General features: G+C 38.9%; 1 protein-coding gene across 6 annotated transcripts in view; it reads left to right on the top strand.

The window, feature by feature from the left end:
• The window catches only part of nfasca (neurofascin homolog (chicken) a), an 86,565-nt gene that overhangs the window by 17,510 nt on the left and 46,606 nt on the right, over positions 1 to 22,449 (top strand). For 4 of the 6 annotated variants that reach the window (XM_084726282.1, XM_084726254.1, XM_084726271.1 and 1 more), the window contains 13 exons: positions 483 to 679; positions 1,275 to 1,397; positions 4,524 to 4,694; positions 11,028 to 11,139; positions 11,691 to 11,875; positions 11,958 to 12,089; positions 12,599 to 12,742; positions 14,040 to 14,151; positions 14,309 to 14,475; positions 16,599 to 16,746; positions 18,110 to 18,234; positions 20,515 to 20,559; positions 21,985 to 22,086. In XM_084726282.1, the coding sequence (XP_084582408.1) occupies positions 483 to 679; positions 1,275 to 1,397; positions 4,524 to 4,694; positions 11,028 to 11,139; positions 11,691 to 11,875; positions 11,958 to 12,089; positions 12,599 to 12,742; positions 14,040 to 14,151; positions 14,309 to 14,475; positions 16,599 to 16,746; positions 18,110 to 18,234; positions 20,515 to 20,559; positions 21,985 to 22,086 (1,763 nt within the window). Of the gene's footprint in view, positions 1 to 482; positions 680 to 1,274; positions 1,398 to 4,523; positions 4,695 to 5,046; positions 5,095 to 11,027; positions 11,140 to 11,690; positions 11,876 to 11,957; positions 12,090 to 12,598; positions 12,743 to 14,039; positions 14,152 to 14,308; positions 14,476 to 16,598; positions 16,747 to 18,109; positions 18,235 to 20,514; positions 20,560 to 21,984; positions 22,087 to 22,449 lie in introns of all 6 variants that reach the window. The other 2 variants (XM_084726291.1, XM_084726279.1) reach the window with 2 other exon arrangements.

A 22,449-nucleotide genomic window follows, 5' to 3' on the forward strand; every position in this document is an offset into this window, starting at 1 on the left:
ACCTATGTACCTACCTATACCTACCTTGTCTGGAACAGTGTTTTCTGACACACATCTCATAAATTACATATATTTCATGTCAATAAATCTTTAAAGAATACATTTTCCCCCCAGAATTGGAGAGTTGAGAGTGTTGGTTATTTCTAACTTTTTAAGTTTTTTTTTCTTTTTCTTTGGCAGGACATGATTTGTCCCAGTTCTCAAGACAGGGTGATTTATTATTGCTAACTTGACCACAGAATGAGAACAACAAGGAATAAAACATTAGTTTGGAAGTCCTGCTGAGTGTCACAGAAAAAATGGACAATTCATGTCTATGTGTGTGAATCTAATAGATAAAATGACTTTTTCATGAACTGCTGTGAGACTGTGATACAAAATGAGCCTCACATGAGAAGGACAGCAGGAGAATGAACATAAATTCCAGGGATCATCAACAGTATTATAATGCTAACTCTTGGACTGGTTGTCTCCTGGCTCAGGTTCTCATGGCGAAGGAACGGGAAGTTTTTCAACATCGGGAAGGATCCCAGGGTGACGATGCGAAAACGCTCGGGAACTCTGGAGATTGGCTTCCGTAGCGGAGGACGACCGGAGGACTACGAAGGAGAATACCAGTGTTTCGCCACCAATGAATTTGGAGTGGCTCTGTCCAACAAAATCCTACTGCGGGTCTCTAGTAAGAACACACAAGAACAAAGACATTATAAAACAATATTTGGACATAATGCACACACTGAAACATCATCATAGGCTACAAAGACATTTGTTTCATAGCATTATTTTATATTAGAAAAGATGAACAGAAATTTAAGCATAATTTCTTTACTTCTTTTTGCAGTGTGACTGTGCTTGCTTTATGTAGTGCTATTTATATATCTAGACTTTTTTGGTGTGAGTTGCAGAGTTTAGGAGACATCAGTCCCATTATATTGGAGAGAAGACAGGCTGATATGTCCAAAATTCTGGAAGTTATACCGCACCTATCTAGATTAATAAGATGCACTACAGGCCACGGTGAAAATACGTATAAAAATCAAAATCAAAGAAATTTGGGGGTGAATTGTCCCTTTAAAATATGTAGCCCACTATTGCAACAACCAGAATTGTCCCACATTTTGTCACATGTTGGTGATATAATCAATCATCTGTAATAATACATTTATTTCAACCTCATCTGACTGAAACTCCTGCCATCATTTTTCTCATCTCTATCTCTCTCCTCCTCGTCCCCCATCACTGTCTCCGTCCCCGTCCCCATCCCCGTCCTCCAGAGGCTCCTCTGTGGCCTAAAGAGGTGCTGGAACCAGTGGAGGTGACTGAAGGCTCCCCGCTGGTTCTACAGTGCAACCCCCCACCAGGCCTGCCTCCTCCGTTCACCTTCTGGATGAACAGCGGTGAGCTCCAATTATTACACACAAATAATCACACAAGTGCACCAAGTGTATTTCTCTTTCTCTATAAGTCACTAAAAGTGACACAGTCCCTCATTATCTGGTGCAGTTTTATCATCTTCAGGTGGACTGAGACATGTGAGCAATGTTTTTATGTCTGAGACAGCTGTATGTTTACTGGCTTTACACCAAATGGTGGAAAGGTGAATTATGAGCCTCTTGGCATTCCATATTTCTCTAATACAACTTTATTGCCTGTTGACTGAGCACATAATTATCATGAAAACTAACTGCATCATTCTTGGTGATGATGTTTACTATTCTCTTGTTTGTTTAGAGTTGATTAGATGAATTAAACCCTTTATAACCCTTTTGCATCACTTCCCCAGTCATATTAGTCACCAATATAATATAATATAATATAATATAATATAATATAATATAATATAATATAATATAATATAATATAATACATGACAAAAACAACATTTCCATAAAAAATAAATATATGTATGATGTTTATATGATGATATCATGTTTACTTATGTAGGCTTGAACCAAACAATTTCAACCAATAATATCATGGCATCCACCCATCAGTTTTCAGCTTCAACACACAGATATTAGCTGAGATATCTCAATATTTAGTCCCTAGTGTGGATACATTGCCACAAAAAAAAGCTGAATACTGCCACACTGCCCATAATACATCTTATATTTTTGTTAGAACATGTCTGTCTGGTGAACCTACACTCTCTTTCAAACTCTTTGGACCCAGTTTGAAATTTGTATTACAACTGCGTAAAATCCCAAAATAAAAGTTAAATATGAAGTAGTAAAATAAATAACACAACTAGTGTTGGGAAAACTACTTTAAAACAGTAGATTACCAAATTATTAGCTATTTCACAATGAAAAACTACACTACACCAAACGACTGCAAATTGAAGTTAAACTAGTAACTATACCACAGCATGCAAAATATAAATAGTATTATTACACACTTGAAAATTATTAAATAAAACATGTAGCTTAAAGAAAGAAACAAAAATCAAAAGTGCAAAAAGTAGCCAGTCAGTTATGACCTTTTAGCAGCACACAGCTAAGATTCATCAATTGGCTAGCTAACAACTTCTGATTATGACACGCCCACTTTTCAACGTTCAGATGCCGTTTCATGTGAATTTTAACACAACCACCTCAAGTCAAGTAAATCAACGTCCCCTTATCAAAACAATCCAGCTGCTGAGAGGTGCAATTTATCTGTTTTTACTCCTTTTACATTGTGATAAGCTAGAGGTGTTTCAGGTCGTCTAGAGACAGGTTTTTTGCCCCTCTTCTCAGAGCAGCTTGTGTCCTCTTTGTGTTTATGACCTCTAAGCATAATGTTCTAATGGAGTCTTTTGTCCCTCTTGCTCCTGTCCCTCTCAGTTTCTCTGTCTCAGCAGCTTTCAGGAGACTTTTCAGTCTCAAAACGTTCCTTTTGCTCCCCTCTCACCTTTACAATCTGTTGTTAGGTTACAGTACTGTGTGTGTGTGTGTGTGTGTGTGTGTGTGTGTGTGTGTGTGTGTGTGTAGAACTCATGTCCAGATATTTTACAGCCATATGACACTGTAGAATCACCTTAGTGAAACCACCATGACACTAAGCTGGGTGCCTCTTAGTCTCATTATATTGGAGAGAAGGCAGACATCTCTGATCTAATCTCTCCAACTCACACCAAAACTATCTAGTATTTTGATTTTGGAGTGAATTGTTCCTTTAAAACAAGTAATTTATGTGAAGACTGTGTATTAAAGAGTACCTAATACCTGAAAATGGCCTGTTTGAGAAAAACATTTTAACTAGTTCCACTTCAACAAAGATGTCCTTCCCAGTTAAAAACATAGATGGTGCAGTTCTATGTCCTTTGACCTTCTGTGAACTCAGTGAGGCGCCTGTATGACACACACACTAACATATACACCAAGATCAGCCACAGTAAATCATGTCAACATGCCATGTAGCCCAGACGCTGAAACACGCCAAAGCGTGATGAGCACCGCTGGCTGCTGATTGGTCCTGGGGCACTGTCTTGTCGACCATACGGCTCACGTCAGTTGGTGCAGTTAGAGTGTGGATGATGGTCTGTCTGGACGTCTCTTTGGGTTTGCTGTAAGTTAATGCTCGCCTGCAGCGACTGTAGGATGACACATCAGCCAGTTCACCAGAGCTAACTTAAACAGACGTCCAACTGTATGTGAAAATATACATGAAACATTCTACAAACTAGAGGCTGGCCCTTATGATATCTTTGTTTCTGCATTAAATATGATACTTTTAGCCTTTGATACAGATACACAATAGCATTTTTTTTACAGGCATTTAACTAAAATCAAGTTACAATATCACTGCAGAGAGTGTGTATGGTTTGAATCATAAATGTATCAGATGAGATATCCCGACTTTTAATCCCTATTTGAGATAAATCTGCAAAAAAGCTGGATTCCCATTATGCAACTAATATTTTTTTTACATACTGCCTGTCTGATAAACATACACCTCTTTGCAACTCCATGTACCCAGTTTAAAAATTAGTATTACAACTTGCTTGAATTGAGCTTGAATTCCTAAAATAAATGTTAAATATAAGGTAGTAAAATAAATATCCAATGTTGGGGAGACTAGCACTTTAAACATGCCATCAAAATGCTGTCCGAGACCGACCCAAACCCGACCCTCATTAGCATAGCCTGATGCTACAATTCCCATAATACAATAGTTTATTTATTTATTTATTTTTTTGGGTTAGACCCTGCCCGTCTGGTAAACATGCACCTCTTTCAGACTCCATATATCTGTCCTCCATGTCTTTGACTCAGTTCCAGTGAGCTAACATGCATAACAGCAGCACCATGACTGTGTTTGAACTGCATGGAACTGAACCTTAAGTCTTATCATTGATAACAGCTGTGTTCATGATACTATTTCATGTGAAAATTGGCTGCTATGAAAAAGGTCTGTTGTTATTGGTAACATGCAGCTACCAGCCTGAAGTTTCTATTAGCTACAGTACAAATGTGTCAAATGTACAAATGTGTCTTTTCTTTTTTCCCCACTCTCCTCTGTCCTCCTCCTGTGTCCTCCAGCTATGATCCCGATCCAACAGGACGCCAGAGTGTCCATGGGTCTGAATGGAGACCTGTACTTCTCCAATGTTTTGGCCAAAGATGCTCACACTGACTACAGCTGCAATGCTCGCTTCCTCTTCACACACACCATCCAGCAGAAGAACCCCTTCACACTCAAAGTCAAGACTAGTGAGTAAACAACACACACTTACTAGTCGTTTCTTCAACAGGAGTCACTGTGGTCCCAATGTGTCCACTCTGAGCTCCTGTCTGCTCTGCATGTTCTGATCATACACCAATCCTGTCCAGATGGAATATGACATATCTCCATCTAGAGGTGATGTCATGACATGACATCAAATCAAAATGCATCAAGTCATGTTTTATGACGTCTCAGGTTGTTGCAGAATAAAGAAGATGATCTTAAAATAATGTGAAATCTTTTCTTTCAGCTTTGCAACTGTGTGTCATCAGGTTCACTGAGTGTGTTTGTGTGTGTAGACTGATGAGCTGCTGTGTGTGTGTGCCTGTGTTTTTTCAGATGAGCTGTATAATGAAACATCTTACAATGCCTCTGATCCCTACGGTGGTGAGTCACTTCCTGTCAGGACAGCTCTACTTCCTGTCCTGCAGTAACATGGCGAGCACACTAACCTGCTAGCTTGGTGACATTCAAGTCGTCCACTGACCTCAGACTGACCTCATGCACAAATGTAATCTGCTAACTGCTCTCTGCAGGTGTACAACTCACTGTGGGGGGAAAAGTTAGTTTGGGTTGTGTTTCTTTGAAAGCATCACTGATTTTTTAAAACTTTTTCAGTCCTTTGTCAGATCTGATAAAGATCATGTCATCTAGATAAGACAAGATACTGCACATGAGAATTTTTTGGAAAGCTTGACTACCTATATTCTTAGATATGGGGTTCTTTTTATTACGATAACTTATGCTTGTACATGTCCAATCTCCTCTAGTGACCCAGTAATCGTTCCACCTCCACCGTCATGAAGGATCTTCCAATTCTTTAAATGCAGCTCAGGGAGATGAGGAGCAAGAAGAGGAGGCTTCTGTCAGAGCTTAGCATGATAAAACACCTTGTGCATAAGTTTGTTGAACACTTTGTCCACGGGTCCATGATTAGACAGTTTGTACTGTTATAATGTGTCAAACTAAACAAGATGATGGACCCAAAAGTGCAGACGGGAAAGAGCTGCAGTTAAAAGAAATGTAATAACAAAAGAATGTTCAACAAACTTGCTCACAAGTCCAAATTTGAAACAGAAATCTGAAATACAGGCGATGGAGCAAAAGGGCAACAACAAGCTGACACAGAACCAGAGACACGAGGGCTAAAAAAGGACAAGGAACTAATCAGGCACAGGCAAAACAAATTTTAAAAGGGGCGGGAAGAGAACAAAGACAGGAAGTAAAGACAAGACACATGGGACCCTCAGATTATGTACCTGGGACTGATACCAGGCAATACAATTCTAAAGAAGCATATCTATCTCAACAAAACCTTGATACTCGTGTGTAAAAAGACCCTCACAAGGAGCTGGTCCAAATGTGACCCTCTGTCTTCCGATCAGTGGCTGGACATTGTCGAAGAAATATACTTCACGGAAAGACTGACTTACTGTTTCAGGACTAAAGCAGGCACCCATGAAAAACACTGAGCTAAATGGATCGCATACAAGATCAAAGATGGGTCATGTTCTGAGATGCTATAGAAATGGATAACACTGATAAGAACTTGAATCAGGTCTGAAAAGTTTGCCCTGAAAAGGCCAAGTCCGACAAAATTCTGTCTGAACCCAACCTGAACCCATCCATCATTAGCATTTCAGCCTGAACCTGATTACAGACCAACATTTTTTTAACAAGCTTTATTAACAAGCTTCCTTCTGTGTACCAAACAGTAAGAGTTGGCAGAGACAGGGACGATACATGGGGGGAGTTTTAATTGGCAGCGACAAAACTGGTGAGAAAAATTTAAAAGATAAATATTACTGCTACTACTGATAATAATAATAATAGTAATAATAATAATACTACAGCCAAAACCTGATGTAAACCCATGAAATCTATGAGAAATATAGCCTAAATCGACCCAAATCATCTAGTCCCTTCTGGTCCCGTCTGGTCCCGTCTGGTCCCGTCTGGTCCCCCCTCTAAGACTGCTAAGATTGTGAAGTGAGAGTAGTGTCCCTGCCTTTATTTATGTTTTGTTGTGTATTCTGTTCAGAAAAAAAAAAACCCTGAAAAATTAACAAATAAAAAGTAAAAAAAAAAACAAAGACAAGACGAGGACTACAAAATAAAAAAAAGAAACTAACAAAACAAATCATGGCACATGACAACTCTCCGCTGAAACTAATATAACTGAGTGTACACATCTGTATCTACATCAGTGTTGTGGCATTCAGCTATCCATTAAATATAGAATCAAATCAAATGACATCCAATCCAATATAATAGAGGAGAATGACAGACTGGACCAGATGTGACGTCCAATAAAAGACAAATCTCTCTGACCCTGATATACACTCACACTGTAGCAATAATTATTCACCTCATTTAGTCCATAATCTGTTTATTCCACCTTTCAATCAGAGTTACATGATCAAACGTAATGAATAAACATCCAGTAATTAACACAGAAATTACCCCTAATTCTAGTATATTGCACAAAAAGAATTAAATCTGTATACACCTCTTGAATGAGCCCATAGCTGGAGGGAACAGATCAGGCAAAGTGGCAGCATATGTGCCATTTTCAGGGAAGACGGCGAAGCCCAGGGGTAGTTGGGTAATGTCCCTGAGGGAGAAGATGCTCCTTGTGACAGACCAGACTGGCGGCTGTGAGGCCCAGTGGGACTGAAGACAGTGCAGAGGCTCCAGCACGGAGGAGGATTAGGTCACATGATGAATATTCAGTGTGGATTCATGCTGCTGTCATTAATAGTCATATATGTATGGAAATAAGGTTAGCTGTCTCCTACTTCTGCTCTGAAACACACTTCAGTGTGGGAGTGATGGGGGCGTCGAAATGCTCACACGCCACCACTCAAACACACACGCTAGCTACTTTATCACTAATCTCCTCTGAACGCACTGAGAAGCAAAAACAAGTCTTTTTTTGTGGGTGGGAGGGGTCTTACAGCTGCAGTGCATCCTGGGAACCCCTGCCTCATCCGAAGGGTCTTCGCCCTGTTTCCAGGGTGCTTACTGCATCACCATGGCTCCCACTATAGCGATTTTGTACACAAACACTGTGGACTTTATTACCATTAACCTGCAGTGCTGTCTTTTTCTGTATATTTCCTCCTCTTGTTGTTCTTCTTCTCCTCCCAGTGTCACTAACAATAACAGATCCTTCTCACCCACTCCTGTCTGCTTCACGCCCACTGGAGAAGATAACCGCTAACAGATGCTTTAATCCCATACAGATCTGCATCACAAAGGAGGCTAATGCTAATTTAATCCCACACACTTCTTCACAGGCTGCAGCTCTCTGCTGACTGGATTCAATGTGCACTGTGTTAACAGCATTTGTTCTGGGATTGGATCAAACTGGAAATGTGCCGTCTGGAAGTCTAAGTAATGGTCAAAGAGTCAGTCATTTACAAAGCACCATTTTTTGAATTGGTTAAGTCAGTGGTGTACTTGAACAATTATCAGTCAGTTATCATTAAAGACTGGATGTAGCACAAAGTCTTCAACCTACATTCCTCACAAATGTCTTTAAATTAAAGCATAACTCAAGTCTGAGACTCTCTGAAGACATTTTAAGTGTACTTGTTCTCAGCTTTAACAGTTCAAATGTTGGTTTTCAAGCGAGATGGTTAATGGGAGTTGTAGCTTTAAGTTGAAGCACCTAAATCAGTTTATTTGAAACACTGAGAGTGTCTGTTAAAGTGCAAATGAAGTTTTTGTTTCAAGTTTAAGCATTGTAGGCAACTGAATTGTTAGTTTGTATGTTAACACTGAAAATAGAACTAACAGGTGAAGAGTGAGTGCTGAAACTAGGACGAGTAAGAGATGAAAGTAGCAGAAATGTCAGTTGTGTTTAAGTCATGAAGACAGTTAAAATTACAGTTGATGAGTAAAAACTGAAAGTAGTTGAATTGTTATTTAGATTAGATTAAAGCAGTTAAAAAACCTGACTAGTAGTAAATGTCTTTAAAAAAGTTTCTCTTTATGGCAAACCCAAATGCAGAGTATCATAAACATAAACAAAAATCAGATAACATGACAACACATAACAGAATATTTGCACTAATTAAAAATACTCAAATTACTGTAATAAAGTAGTTTTTTTTTTTTTTTGGGGGGGGTACTTTTTTTATGAGTAGATTTTCAAGTCTGTACTTTTACTTGTACTTAAGTATGCATTATACTATGTAATCTACTTAGTTACTTTTAATTATTGTTATTGAGTTATTGTGCACTGAGTAAAATTTGAATTAAACTTCCAATAAAAACCAGGACATGTGGATAACACGCCCCCAAAACGCTGCAGCGGGCAAAGGTTTGGAATAGGGATGCTAACGATTATTAATTAATTAATTAATTAATTAATTGCCATGAGGAATTTGACCACTTAAAAGTGTATTAATTGATATTTAAACAATAGTCTTAAAATTGCACCTCATTTGTTGAATAAGGAAACTTAAAAATTAACACTCTCAGTAGTTTTGGATAAGAATACTTTGTACTTTTACTTAAGTAGTTTTCTATCATCATTACTTTTACTTGTAAGTGACTAATATTTAAGTAATGTGAGTTATGTTTAAGTACATGTACTTGAGGACAGATATTCAGTTTTCCTCCCACCACTGAGTATTTGACAGTCTTAGTTTTGTGGTTTAGTGAGTAAGAGGAGGTGTTTGTCTCTTTACTGTACACAGATGAGAGCGGGTGACTTCATGCTCAGCTGCACGTCTGATTAACATGCCACATACGTTTGAGTGTTGAAGAATACAAACAAAGACGGCACTCGGCAGTTTGCTCACATCCCACACTGTTCAGCTGACCTGCCTGACTGATTCATTTACACTTTCCATTGTTGTCCACTCTTAGAAGGAAAGGTGCTAAATAGAACCATAAAAGGTTCTTCAACTTGTCCCCATAAGAGAAACATTTTTGGTTCTTAAAAGAACCAAGAAAGAACCCTCTCTGGAGCTTCTATCCAGAAATGTCGCGCCTTCTGAGGGGGCTAACAAGAACACACCCAGAGGGTTCTATTGAGAACCTTTTAATATTCCAAGGGTTTATTTAGAACACGCTTAGGAGGTTCTACTGGGATTTTTTTGTATTCCAAGGGTTTTGTCTAGAACCCACCTAGGGAGTTCTACTGAGAACCCTTTTATATTCCAGTGGCTGTATCTAGGACACCCTCATGGGGTTCTACCGGGAACTTTTTTTTATATTCCAGGGGTTTTATCTAAAACACACTCAGGGATTCTCCAGTGAACCTTTTTATATTCCAAAGGTTTTCTCTAAGACACACCCAGGGGCTTCTACCAAGAACCTTTTTTATATTCTTGGGGGTTTAATCTAGAACACACCCATTTGGTTCTACTGGGAACCTTTGTATATTCCAAGGGTTTTATATAGAACACACTTTCAGTGGGTTCTACAGATAACCTTACCTAGAGCCCACCCAGGGAGAACCGTTTCATACTATGTGACAAAGAACTCTTAACAAAAGAGTTCCTCAAGGATTACAACAATCCTTGATTGACTTCCTCTTCGAAAAAGGGTTCTTTAGATGACCATGGAACACTTAACCCTTAATGGAACCCTGTAATCCTACAAAAAGCCCTTGACAAACCCTCAAAAATGGTTTTGGGTAGAACTTCAGCCCTTCAGGAAATCCCCCTTATTTCTAAGAGTGTATGCGAGCACCTGCATGTGGATTGTAAAAGGCCTTGGAACCCAAAAGCCACCTCCAAAGGTTTTGCTCTAAAGCCTTTAGTTCTGGCAGACCAGCCAGTTAGAATGCTGCTGAGGCTGTTAGCTGTAGCCAAGCCCTACAGGAAGCTTTAACATGGGGCTGAAGACTGATGCCATGAACTCCATGACCTTAAAAATACTTGAGTTTGATATTTAACTAATCTCATTACAGCAGAAACACTGGCCAGGATTTATCAGCTGCTCGATTCAAGCTTTAATTCCATCTTTGGTCCGTTGGCAAACATAAAGTAAGAGCAGGGACCTTGTTGTTGTTTCTGCATCTCTTAATGTCTTCCTGTGAGAGAAGCCAGAGGGTGTTAAACCCGTTTACAGGCTGGTTGGCCCCACAACAGACCGCTGAGCGAGCCAAAGCCTGGCGGAGGTGGAACACAGCCACATGGAAATGATCAGACTTATAGTGTTAGATTTTCCAACAGGACGTGTAGCTCCTTGTAGGAAGCGAGTCATGATACAAAGATAAAATGTAGTGCTCCTGGATTAGATTCTGAATGTGTATGTGTGTTTGTGTGTGCACGTATTAACCCCTCCTTGTTCCCTGTCCGCAGGCCGTAAAGTAGCAGAGTCCTTCCCGACCTTCCTTTCACCTACAGGGACCGAGAGCTCCAAAATGGTGCTACGAGACGAGCAACTGCTGCTGGAGTGTATTGCTGCTGGCCTGTGCGTACACACACACACACACACACACACACACACACACACACACACACACACACACACACACACATACACGCAAAGTGGTGGAAGAGGACTAAGATCTTTTATTCAAGTAAAAGCAGCAATACAACGGTGTAGAAAAACTTCCTGCATCCAGGATGGCTGTGTACGTCCTCGGAAAGTAACACTACACATATGCAAACTCACTCTCTGTGTAGTTAAACAGCGAGTGAAAAGTGACCTGCACTCGACTAAAAGTACAAAAGTATTAGCACTAAAAGTCAAACTACTCACTCTGCAAAATGAACATTTTCAGAATAATGTATGTTGCATTATTGGATTATAATCCATGATTTGATAGATTAATGCATTAATGTATAACTCAGTGCTGGAGTTAGTAAAGATGGGGCTAATTTTAATTGCTTTATATGCTGCTCTGTAGCGTAAAGGGACAGTTCACCCCCATGAACTTGAAGCTGCAGTTTTTCTGAGTCTGTCATTTACACCAAACCCCTGATCTCTTATTTCTCTCCCCTCTCTGTCCTCGTCTACAGCCCCACACCCACCATCAAGTGGTTCAAGAAGGGTGGGGACCTGCCGGCACGGAAGGTGAAGTTTGAAAACCACAACAAGACCCTGAGGATTATCAGTGTGTCAGAGGAGGATGCTGGGGGATACGTCTGCATGGCCAACAACCGCCTGGGCAGCATACGCCACACCATCTTTGTTGAGGTCAAAGGTGAGGAGCTCACAGTGTGTTTCTATAAACAAATGTTAGTGTGTGAGTCCATCCTGCTAACTGACTCCCTGTTGTCCCACAGCGGCTCCTTATTGGCTGGACAAACCTACAAACCTGGTTCTGGCCCCTGATGAGAACGGGCGTCTGGTGTGTCGAGCCAACGGCAACCCGAAACCGAACATCCAGTGGCTGATCAACGGACAGCCTGTAGACAGTATGTAGAGAGAATATTTTCAAACCTTTCTTCTTTTGTCTTGCTTTCTTTCTGTCATTCTTTCTTCCTTCCTATTCCACTTTACTGAGGATTTTTTTTGCTGATTTCATCACCAAACTCTTGTAACTGCACATACCAACAGGACAAAAATTTAGATTATTATGCACTGACCATCTCTCTTTCTGTGTGACTTGTGATACAGTGTAGTATTTGAAGGGATCTCTACAAAACGTTTGATGGGAGTGCAAATTGTTCTTGAAATTATTTAAATTCTTTTCCATTAAATAATTAACCTTTTTCAGTCAGTCTTCTAAACCCACTGTCCCGTGAGGAGCGGCAGAAATTCTATGTTGTCTACCACCAGCATAGCCCTTGAAATTGACTGTATTTAGGGCCTTAACTATTAATGTACCAGCTGAGACTTACCAAATCAAAAGCTCCAATACTGAAAAATTAATCACAGTCTTTCTAAATATTACTTTTGTCCTTGTGTCTCCCCTTGACCCCAGGCTCTCCTCCCAACCTGAGCAGACAGGTGCTGGGTGACACCATCATGTTTCGCTCAGTGCAGATGGGAAGCAGCGCTGTCTACCAGTGCAACGCCTCCAACCAGCACGGCTACCTGCTGGCCAACGCCTTCGTCAGCGTCCTCGGTGAGACACAGGAGGGGCTGGGAGCATTCTGCCTCTTTCTGTGTGCCTTAGTTCACTTTTAACCTGTTTGTGTAACTCTAAGATCTCTGTTAAAGAATAATGTGAGGGATGTGTTACATGAACGCCCACTGTGTGTTTTAGGTAAAGTACATCTACAAGCAGCATCATCATTGTGACCTCTGAGGTTTTTCCACAAATGATTATCATCAGATAAAGCTGACACTGCTTGCTTTACCTCTCAAGAATCTATTCTCTGGACACTTTATATGTTTTATATGATCAGCTTATGATTGCGCAGTGTGTAATACTTGTACTTACAAATGACCTTTCATCCGTATATACAATTTGTGAACTTACTGTGTACTGTGTACTGTGTGTAATTTTAAACTGAAAAACTTTTAAACAACTTTTAAACTGTAAACTAGCAGTGGATCCCAGACTTTTTCTGGTATGCCTCCTTTCGGAAGCCGACAAAAGTTCAAGCCCCTCCCGTCCCCAAAATTTTTGACCAGTCATTCACAATACTTAGGGATGGAACTGATTTAAAAAAGGGAAAGAATTCAAATGTTGAAACAGCAAAGTCATGTCACATTGATATTTTTTTGATTCACAGCAGACAATTTGATGTGTCGCAGTCAGAAAAGCACTGGTGTAAATAAAATATGGCTGCACTTAAAGATTATTTTCATTGTTGATTAATGTGTCAATTATTATCCCAATTAATCCGTTTATCGTCCCATCTATAAAATTGTGAAAAATGCTCATCGCCATTTCCCAGAGCCCAAAGTGACATCTTCAAATGGCTTCTTTTGTTTAACCAGCAGTCAAAAAATCCAAAGACTCTTCATTTACTGTCATAAAAGACAAAGAAAAGCAGCAAATCCTTACATTTAAGAAGCTGGAACCAGTGAATGTTTGACATTTTTGCTTGAAAAATGACTAAAGGTCAGTTGAATCAATGAAATGACTAATAGAAGAAGCAAGCAAGAATAGCAAGAATAACATTTTTAAACTGAATAATGGCCATTGAGTTGCTTTGGTGTCAGGTTCCTGGTGTTGTTTCTGCCATTACCATTACCATTACACCTTATTGTAATTAATAACACCTGGGTTTTTATTACCATCACAATTCAGGCCATTCAGGTTTTTTGAACAAACTGCAAGCAGCCCACTGTTTGGTAACACTGTTAACACCTTTAAATTTCACGTCACTTTACAGTCAAATCCTCTGTGACACGCAGAGTATTTGTAAGTGATGAAGTGGTAGAGGTGTGATCTGATCTTTGTCTCTTTGCAGACATGCCTCCAAGGATGCTGGGTCCCAGAAACCAGTTGATTAAAGTAATCGAGGGCAACCGCACCTTCCTGGACTGTCCCTTCTTTGGTTCCCCTCTGCCCGAGATCCGCTGGTGAGCTTCTTGTGTCTTTTTGTTTGCTTCATCCTCTGAAAACTCTCATCCATGTGTGCTTGAGGAACACATGGACTTTATGAACCTACAGTGTACTTTAGTGTTGGATTCACCAGTTCATGTGTTGAGTTTTTCAGCCTTGTCTGTGTGTGTGCAGGTTTAAGAACGGACAGGGCAGTGGGCTGGATGGCGGTCAGTACCGCGTTTACATCAATGGGACCCTGGAGATCAAACGGGCCCGAGTAGAGGACGAGGGCACCTACACCTGTGTGGCCAACAGCATCCTGGGAGCAGCAGACAACCAGGTCCGCCTGGAGGTCAAAGGTCAGACATTACATCACTGCACTCAGAGCCACATGACTCAGCATCCTGTTGTGACTCAGCATCTCAATTCACAATGAACCTGAAAATTAAAGCAGCCATTTTACATCAACATGTGAGATAGTAACACTTTACAATAATTAACATTAGCTAATGCTTAATGAGCACTGACTAATGTTAATTAAGAGTTAACTAATATACTTGGTACTTTAATAACAGTGTTCATGTCAACTATGTAACTAATTCATACATTATTTAATGCTTAATAAACATTAACTCACAGTTAATTAAGAGTTAACTAATGTGAGTTGATTTACTAATGGTGCTCATGTTAACTATGGTATTAATTCAGACATTATTTATAGTTTATAAAGATGCCATTAATATTAGTTAATACTGAAAAAAGTATTAACTAACAGTTAATTAATGCTATAATAAGCATTATTTAACTGTTAACAAATTATCTTAACATTTATTAAAGGATTGCAAGCTAGCTAGTAGGGCACTGACTAATATTAGTATATGGTTGATAAAAATGAATTTCATAGCGAAGACTCATGATATATATGTTAACTAACATTTTTTAGTTAGTGCCCTACTAGCTAGCTTGTAAACCTTTAATAAATGTTAAGAGACCTTTGTTAACAGTTAGATAATGCTTATTATAATAGCATCTTTATAAAGTATTAACTGATGTATGAATTAATGCCATACTTAACATAAACACCATTAGTAAATGTTTCTGGACACAGTAGTTAACTATTAATTAACTGTGAGTAAGTGCCTATTAGGCATTAACTAATGTGAATTACTGGACCCTTATTGTAAATTGTTAACCCTGAGATGTTGATATGACATCATTCTGTAACCATGTGACATCATGATTTAGCTCCAACAGGATTTTTGACTTCTTACATGGATCCACACTGCATGTCAGAATAATGTGTGAAAGATGAAATGATTTCCTTTTCTTGTGCCAAACAGCCTTCACTGCTGGATCATATTGGATTATATGCTGGACTATGTGCCTTTAATTCACTGCCTCATCTTCTGTTTACTAAGAGTTACATTTGTATTCAGACTGCAGGGACTGAGGAAATATCCATCCTGCACTTAATCAGCTGAAAAATAATGTAAAACAGGTGAACTAATCTGCCAAGGTGGTGAGATAACTTTTAATTTTTTCTCTTAATTTTTTAATTCAAACCATTTTGGAAGCTTACAGTGATAGTGACATTTTTTTTAAGCATGGTTGTGTGAGGTACTTCTCCACAGTCAGTGTGTTACCTGCAGTAGATGGAGGTTGACAGACCCCTAGTTTGGAGAAGCAGCAGGAGCACTGGTGTAGGAAGCTGATCAAAGTACTGTTGTGGACAGGGTCAGCAACAAGACATATTTTAGACAGAAAAAAAATCAGTATCAGTTTAAGTGTGCCTCGATTTGTTAGTTTGTTTGTGGTGTTTGGTGAATCTGAACCAACCTTTTAAACCATCAAAGTCACACAATAACACAAACAGATTAACAGATAGAGGCAGCAGTAGACCAGCAACTCCCATGTTCTGTGAGGTAAAATTACTGGTTTTGCCAGTGGAGTCTGGCTGCTTTGGAGAAAGTGATATTTAGCTTATATAACGGCAGTTTCCCATCAAAAAAAGCTATCTGACAGCAAGTTAAAGCTGTGAAAATATCCTTAATATACCATAGGCTTTAACTGATTATGAGTCTGTGTTTTACTTCTGACCCTGTTCTCAGCAGTACATTGCTTAGCTTTCCAAACTGGGGGCATGTTGACCACCACCTGCTGTAAATGACTGTGGATAAGAACTTCATACGACCACACTTCAAATAATCCAGACTACCTCTTTAAGTCATCTCAGCTTTGGGGCAGTTTTTGTTCACTTGTTTAAACTGAAGAAAACAGATTTTGGAACTGTGGTGGTAAATGTGATAAGAGATTTAAGTGGCCTTACAGTCATGTTAAAGTGAATTGGTGTGAGTGTTTTACATCCAGCTCTCCAGTGTCAGCCAACAGAAACTGTTTCACCTTTCATCGATTCTCCTGGATGCATCTGAATGTAGTATGTGCATGTGTGTGTGTGTTCCTCTTCAACCTTGCTCCGACTCAGATCGGACTCGTATAGTTCAAGTCCCGCAGCACCAGTCAGTCATCAGGGGCTCCACGGCTCGCTTTGACTGCAAGGTGAATTCTGATCCCACCCTGCCCATCACTGTGGTCTGGACTAAGGACGACAAGCCTCTCCACCTGGGATGGAGGTAACAGCACCTGTCTGTCAAAGCATCAAAACCATGTCACAGTTTTCCAAAGAAATACCTAACCAACTATGAATTTGACTCTCTTTTATTCTCTTTCATTTTCTTATTAAACCCTCTAGACCTCAGAGCACCTGTTCCATATTTCACTATAGCACCAATTTAAATAGCACCCATTTTAAAATCATCCCCAGTCTATTAAGATATGGGGAAAAGTCCTGAGGTTTGTGTTGTAGATATATTAGGTTGTCATCAATAACCAGTACCAGATACATTCATCATAAGCGATTAGCAATTTTTATAAACAGCAGAGCCTCAGCTCTCACTGCCAGAGACACACGCTGTTGTCTGGAGGAAAGCAACGCAGAGTCAGCAGGGACAAATGACTGGGTTGTGACTTTTTCGCATATAAATTCAGTGATTTTGCCGATATAAGTTGCCAAAAAACAAAAATGACAAACATGAGCTTTTTGCTTTTTGTGTGTCTTATTTGTTCAGAGTGGGCCTAATAATGTGTGGTACTGATTTGGAGTCACTGGGTCACAAGCTATCTTATTATTTTCTGTTTTCTGTATTGATGTAAAATAAATGAATTTAGCAATAAAGATAAGTGTGCTACATGAGGCCAATTTAGTATCATTTTTTCATAATAACTTTCACTAATGTGGGAAAGTCAGCACAAAGGTATTGGCCTAAAAAAATAAAAGCCTTTGCATTTTTGTTGCAATTTTCAACAACTGTGGCAGCCAATAAAGCACCAGTCTACTGTTTGCAACTGCTAAGCTAACAACAAGCCTTACCCAGTCTGTTGTAGGCCACATTTTGACTTTTGTGGCTCAAAAACTGACATCCATAGAAAAGTTTATTTCATCTTAAGCCAGATCTGAAGATCAATTCCATATCTGATGTTATGATCCATTAAAGTTCAGCAGCATATAAGATGAATAAATACTTGTATTTGTTGGCTTTGTTAGCTTCACCGTACCTTACTGGCTGCTACTGTATGTGTCTGTGCAGTCACCATATTGGAGAGGACAAGATCTGCTAGTAAACAAAAACAAAGTGTATTGACAGACTTGGGCTTTTTTCAATTATGAATGAATTAATGAAAATAAAAGTAAAAAAATAAATAAAAATAAATATAGTAAGAAATACTTTAATATTGTAATTCTTGCATCATGTTACTGACGACATTCTGTAACAGGTAATACACAGTAACTGAATCAGAATACATTTTAACATGGTAGAGAGTAACCCTCCCTACCATGTTGATTTTAGAGTTGAATGAACAACTCTAAAATAGTCAAAAGCAGCCTGAAGTATTGATGTATAACAACCAGGTCCTCTCTCTCTGATTGTCTCCCAGGCTGAGGAAGGACGAGGAGTCGCTGACAATCCCCAACGTGAATGAAGGCGACGAGGGAACGTACACCTGCACCGCTAAATCTGAGATAGACCAGGACTCAGTCTCAGCCCGCCTCACTGTGTTAGGTACACTCACATACAGAACAGTGTGGGAACAAGGATTACTCCCCACCATGCAGTAGCACCTTATGTATTTTTGCATGGACACATTTTCCTATAAAGACAGTTTGAACTTCAGCTGGCTGCAGTGAAGCAAAGCTTATCGTATTCCACTGCTTCCCCTATATGACAGCCGCTGCTGCATGTCTTTTTTAACGACATTATAGGGGACAGGAGTTTTAACTCTTTTTAACAATATTATTTTGCACTACAGACACTTCATGTCCAAGTCACACTACTCACATACTTGTGAGTAGGCTAAAGCATATAAATGAGAAACAGTGATCAGCAGGTAGAGGTCAACAATGAAGCAAGAAATGCTGATCACAGATTCAGGATTGTCATTTTCTGAGGGGAAACCAGCTCTGCAACTTCACATGAGGAGTGCGCAGTAACTCATTTGATTTGATTTGACACACAAGGAAACACATACCTGTGAAATAAACAACAATCGGAAGATCCAGGTATTCCACATGCATCATTTGTTTTCTTCTTCCTGGAGGCAGCCATACTGTGCACCAGCATGGTGACACTCAACAGCTGTCAATCAGAGACAACACACAGATTTCCTCATATTAGAGATATTAGCATTTGATATCATTTGGACAGGATCCCCTTAAAACATGTCATAAAGTAAGTTATATTAAAGTAGATTAACACAGTTTGATAAAACAACACTGTGGAGATGGAAGTTAATAACTTAAGTTGAGTTAATGTATTATATTTAATAAAAAGTAAACTAAACAGACATTTCCCCTGATCATTTCTATGCACAAATCTAGACCTACAGTATGACCCTTTTTGAGTGCTCAAAAAATCAAAAAAATTCCCACATGCACACTTTCGACACATGCTTCACCTTCACTGCTATAACTCCATCCCACGGGAAACACTGTGCTATGCCAGCACTTCCAAATTACATTTTCCTTTTTGACACACACACACACACACACACACACACACACACACACACACACACACACACACACACACACACACACACACACACACACACACACACACACACCTTAATGCTTTTATTTTTATTGTTGGTACTTTCTATTTTCTCCTTTCGGTCATCTTTAGAATTTGACTGTAAATGTCTGCAGTTTTCTGTACTATTTTTCAGCTCTATGCCTTCCAGTGGAAATCATGCATGTTTTATCGTTGCTGCAGTTTTACTAAAATACTGACCTAGCTTAGCTTTAGCTCTACTTATTCCCACTGGTTCAACAGTGTGCATGCAGTGTATGGAGATACTGTAGTGCTGTGTAGAAGGTGCTGTACTGTAGACTCAGTTTGAGCTTCCTGTGTGAGCATCGCTTTGACATTGAGACTTTTGCATTAATGACAGTGAGTCACAGGAATAAGCTACTGTTCTTTGTTAAGAATATAAAATGTGGCCATCATTTAAAGGGAGAGTTCACCCCAAAAATCAAGAATATAAATTTTCCTCTGGCCTGTAGTGCTTTTTATCCATCTGTACTGTTTTGGTGTGAGTTGCAGAGTTTTGTGTAGATATCAGCTGCAAAGATGTCTGTCTTCTCTCCAATACAATATGACTACATGTCACTAGTCCAGTGGTGCTCAAAGTGCAAGTGCAAGTTTCACACAGGAACTACTTTCTTTCTGCAGTAGAAATGGAACTACTTTAGAATCTACCATACCTTCTTGCTTTCTAATAGAAAGAAAGAAGTTCCCAAGTGCACAGAGGAGCGCAGAATTTTTTACAGGATCTGGTTCATGCAAACAGTTTATTTTTGGTGAAAATTTTAAACAAAACATATAGAATAAAGTGATTTTAATTGTGTATTATTATTTTATGCTTAGATTGGGTTCTTTCACCTGATGGAATTTTTATTGCATATGATTCATTCAAGGGCTGTCGGAAATTTGAAAATCCAGCACTAATTTTTATTTTTACAGTTTGTGGTTAAGACAAATTTGGCAATTAAAAAAACAAACAAACAAAAAAACAAACTTAACACTTGCCAGTGTGTTGTGTGGTTCATTCATCTTCTTATATATCATCATCTTATATATAATTGTCTGTGCAAAAGTCTCAAATGTAACATGATGATTACACGATTGTCTCAAACTGTAGTTAGTGAAGCTGACTTACATTAATACAATGTGTACTAAATGACACGTTAACCATTGTGCTCCCTTGCTGTTGATTGGCTGGTAGACTAACCTGCAAACTCTAACCTTTATACCCACTTCCTGGTCCCTGACCCCGCCCCACAGAGGAAGCCTCCCTCAACCCCTCAGTCTCTAGTGCCTTGCCTCCAGGTAACACACGGCTCGGGTGGAAATCTGTCTGTAATCTTTCTGTTTCTTTTCTTTCCTGATGATTTTGTCTTCTTATTGTTTGAGTTTTTTGTTCTCTGCTTTGTGTTCTCTCTTATTCTCTCCTATAATATTTACATTAAGACATTGCTTTGGATATTGTTTTATTATGTACCAAAGATTTTTTTTTCTTCATGTGTGATTTTAATACAGAATGGATTTTTATATGCATGTACCAAAATCCATCCTGTCAGGTCCTTTAATCTCATATTAAGTCTGAAGATGCTGATAGTTAATTGTTCATAATGTTCAGTTTGGTACAAAAATCACATTCTCACCAGTCTGTGTGCTGATGTTAGTAGTAGACTTGTTGTTTTCTCATTTCTCCTCTTCTTTGATATATTTGCAATTTCCAAGTGAAATTTGATTTTGAAACTCAACTGTGTTTCATGTCGATGGAGGACTAAAACTGCCAATATCATTCAATAAAAAAATAAATAAATATATAAAAGAATCAATAATTAAATTTTTATGTCACTAAATTTAATATGTCATTAAATTTAAATATACCAGTGGGTGGAAAGTTTACCAGGACACACTTAGAAAGACAGCCCCCTCATTTACATAATGAAACAGAAATGTGAAGAGAAAATGAAACAGAAATAAATACAAAAATAAATACATAATTTAAATGGAAAATTAAATGTGAAAGTGTATAAATAGGAAAATTAATTACAGCAAAACAGACTTATTAGTCTGACAGTATTGGCATATCACAGCTATATCAGTCTCTATCAGTATTGATGTATATATTGTTTGATATGTGTTGATCAATGATCTGAATTTTTAAAAATCATTAATATTAGAATTGGCCCCAAGTTTCAGTATCGGTCAAGCTCTAGAATTATAATATGATTATAATTAATAAAATGGTAAATAAATGCAGAAGTTTTAAGTATTTTATAAATTCATTAATGCCTACATTTAATTGTAATATTTTGGGTGCATCTAATGGTAAATTCATTTATGTATTGATTCATGCATGTTATTGTTATTGGTTTTGTTTATTGAACAAGAACCATGCATAAAACCATTAATCTCAAATGAGAAAAGATAGTGTATGTCAATTTTTTCTATCCATAAATTTATGAAGTTACACATGTATTTATTTATTTTTAATTTTGGCAGTTTCAGTCATCTGTACAAACATGATCAGTGAAGTGGGAGGAGATTTGGATGTGCTATTCAGTGTAAGATCAATATCTAGTGCATCTGAACATAAGATTTAAGGACTGATGATGAGAATAAATGGCAGTGTACAGTATTAAGTGACATGTTTTGCAGCATGCCTGTTATTGTATGTGTCTGCGTGTAGAGTACAGTCTGTGTTTTCCATGTCTGATGAGAATATTTCCTGTTTCTCTGCAGACCGTCCAGACCCTCCCATGGATCTGGACCTGTCCGACCCAGCCGCTCGAAGCGTTCGCCTCACCTGGATCCCCGGCAACGACCACAGGAGCCCAGTCACAGGTCAGTATACACACACTCCTCATTTACCTGTATTCTTTCGCCTGCTCTAGACTTCTCGGTAGGATTAAATTGCCCTTTATTGTTGCATTTGTCAAAAACGTGTCTTGTGTTACAGGCAGATATATTTGTGTGGGACAGGTTCAGCTTTCACTGGTCTCCTAACACAGCAGTAAGTGCATCCTGTAGGGAGATCGTGTGAGTAAAGGAGAGCTGGAGAGGTGAAGTGGTGGAGTTTGTTTCAGGTCACCAGGCTCAGGAAAGTAATGATGAGGCAGGGATGCTGAAATAGAAATACTCATCTCTTCAGTGAGGCCACAGTTATAATCCATCAGAGGAAAATGATTTGGGGCCTGTTACTCATGA

The sequence above is a fragment of the Lutjanus erythropterus genome, chromosome 2 (genome assembly GCF_056507025.1).
Source record: "Lutjanus erythropterus isolate fLutEry1 chromosome 2, fLutEry1.hap2, whole genome shotgun sequence".
NCBI classification, from domain to species: Eukaryota; Metazoa; Chordata; class Actinopteri; order Lutjaniformes; family Lutjanidae; genus Lutjanus; species Lutjanus erythropterus.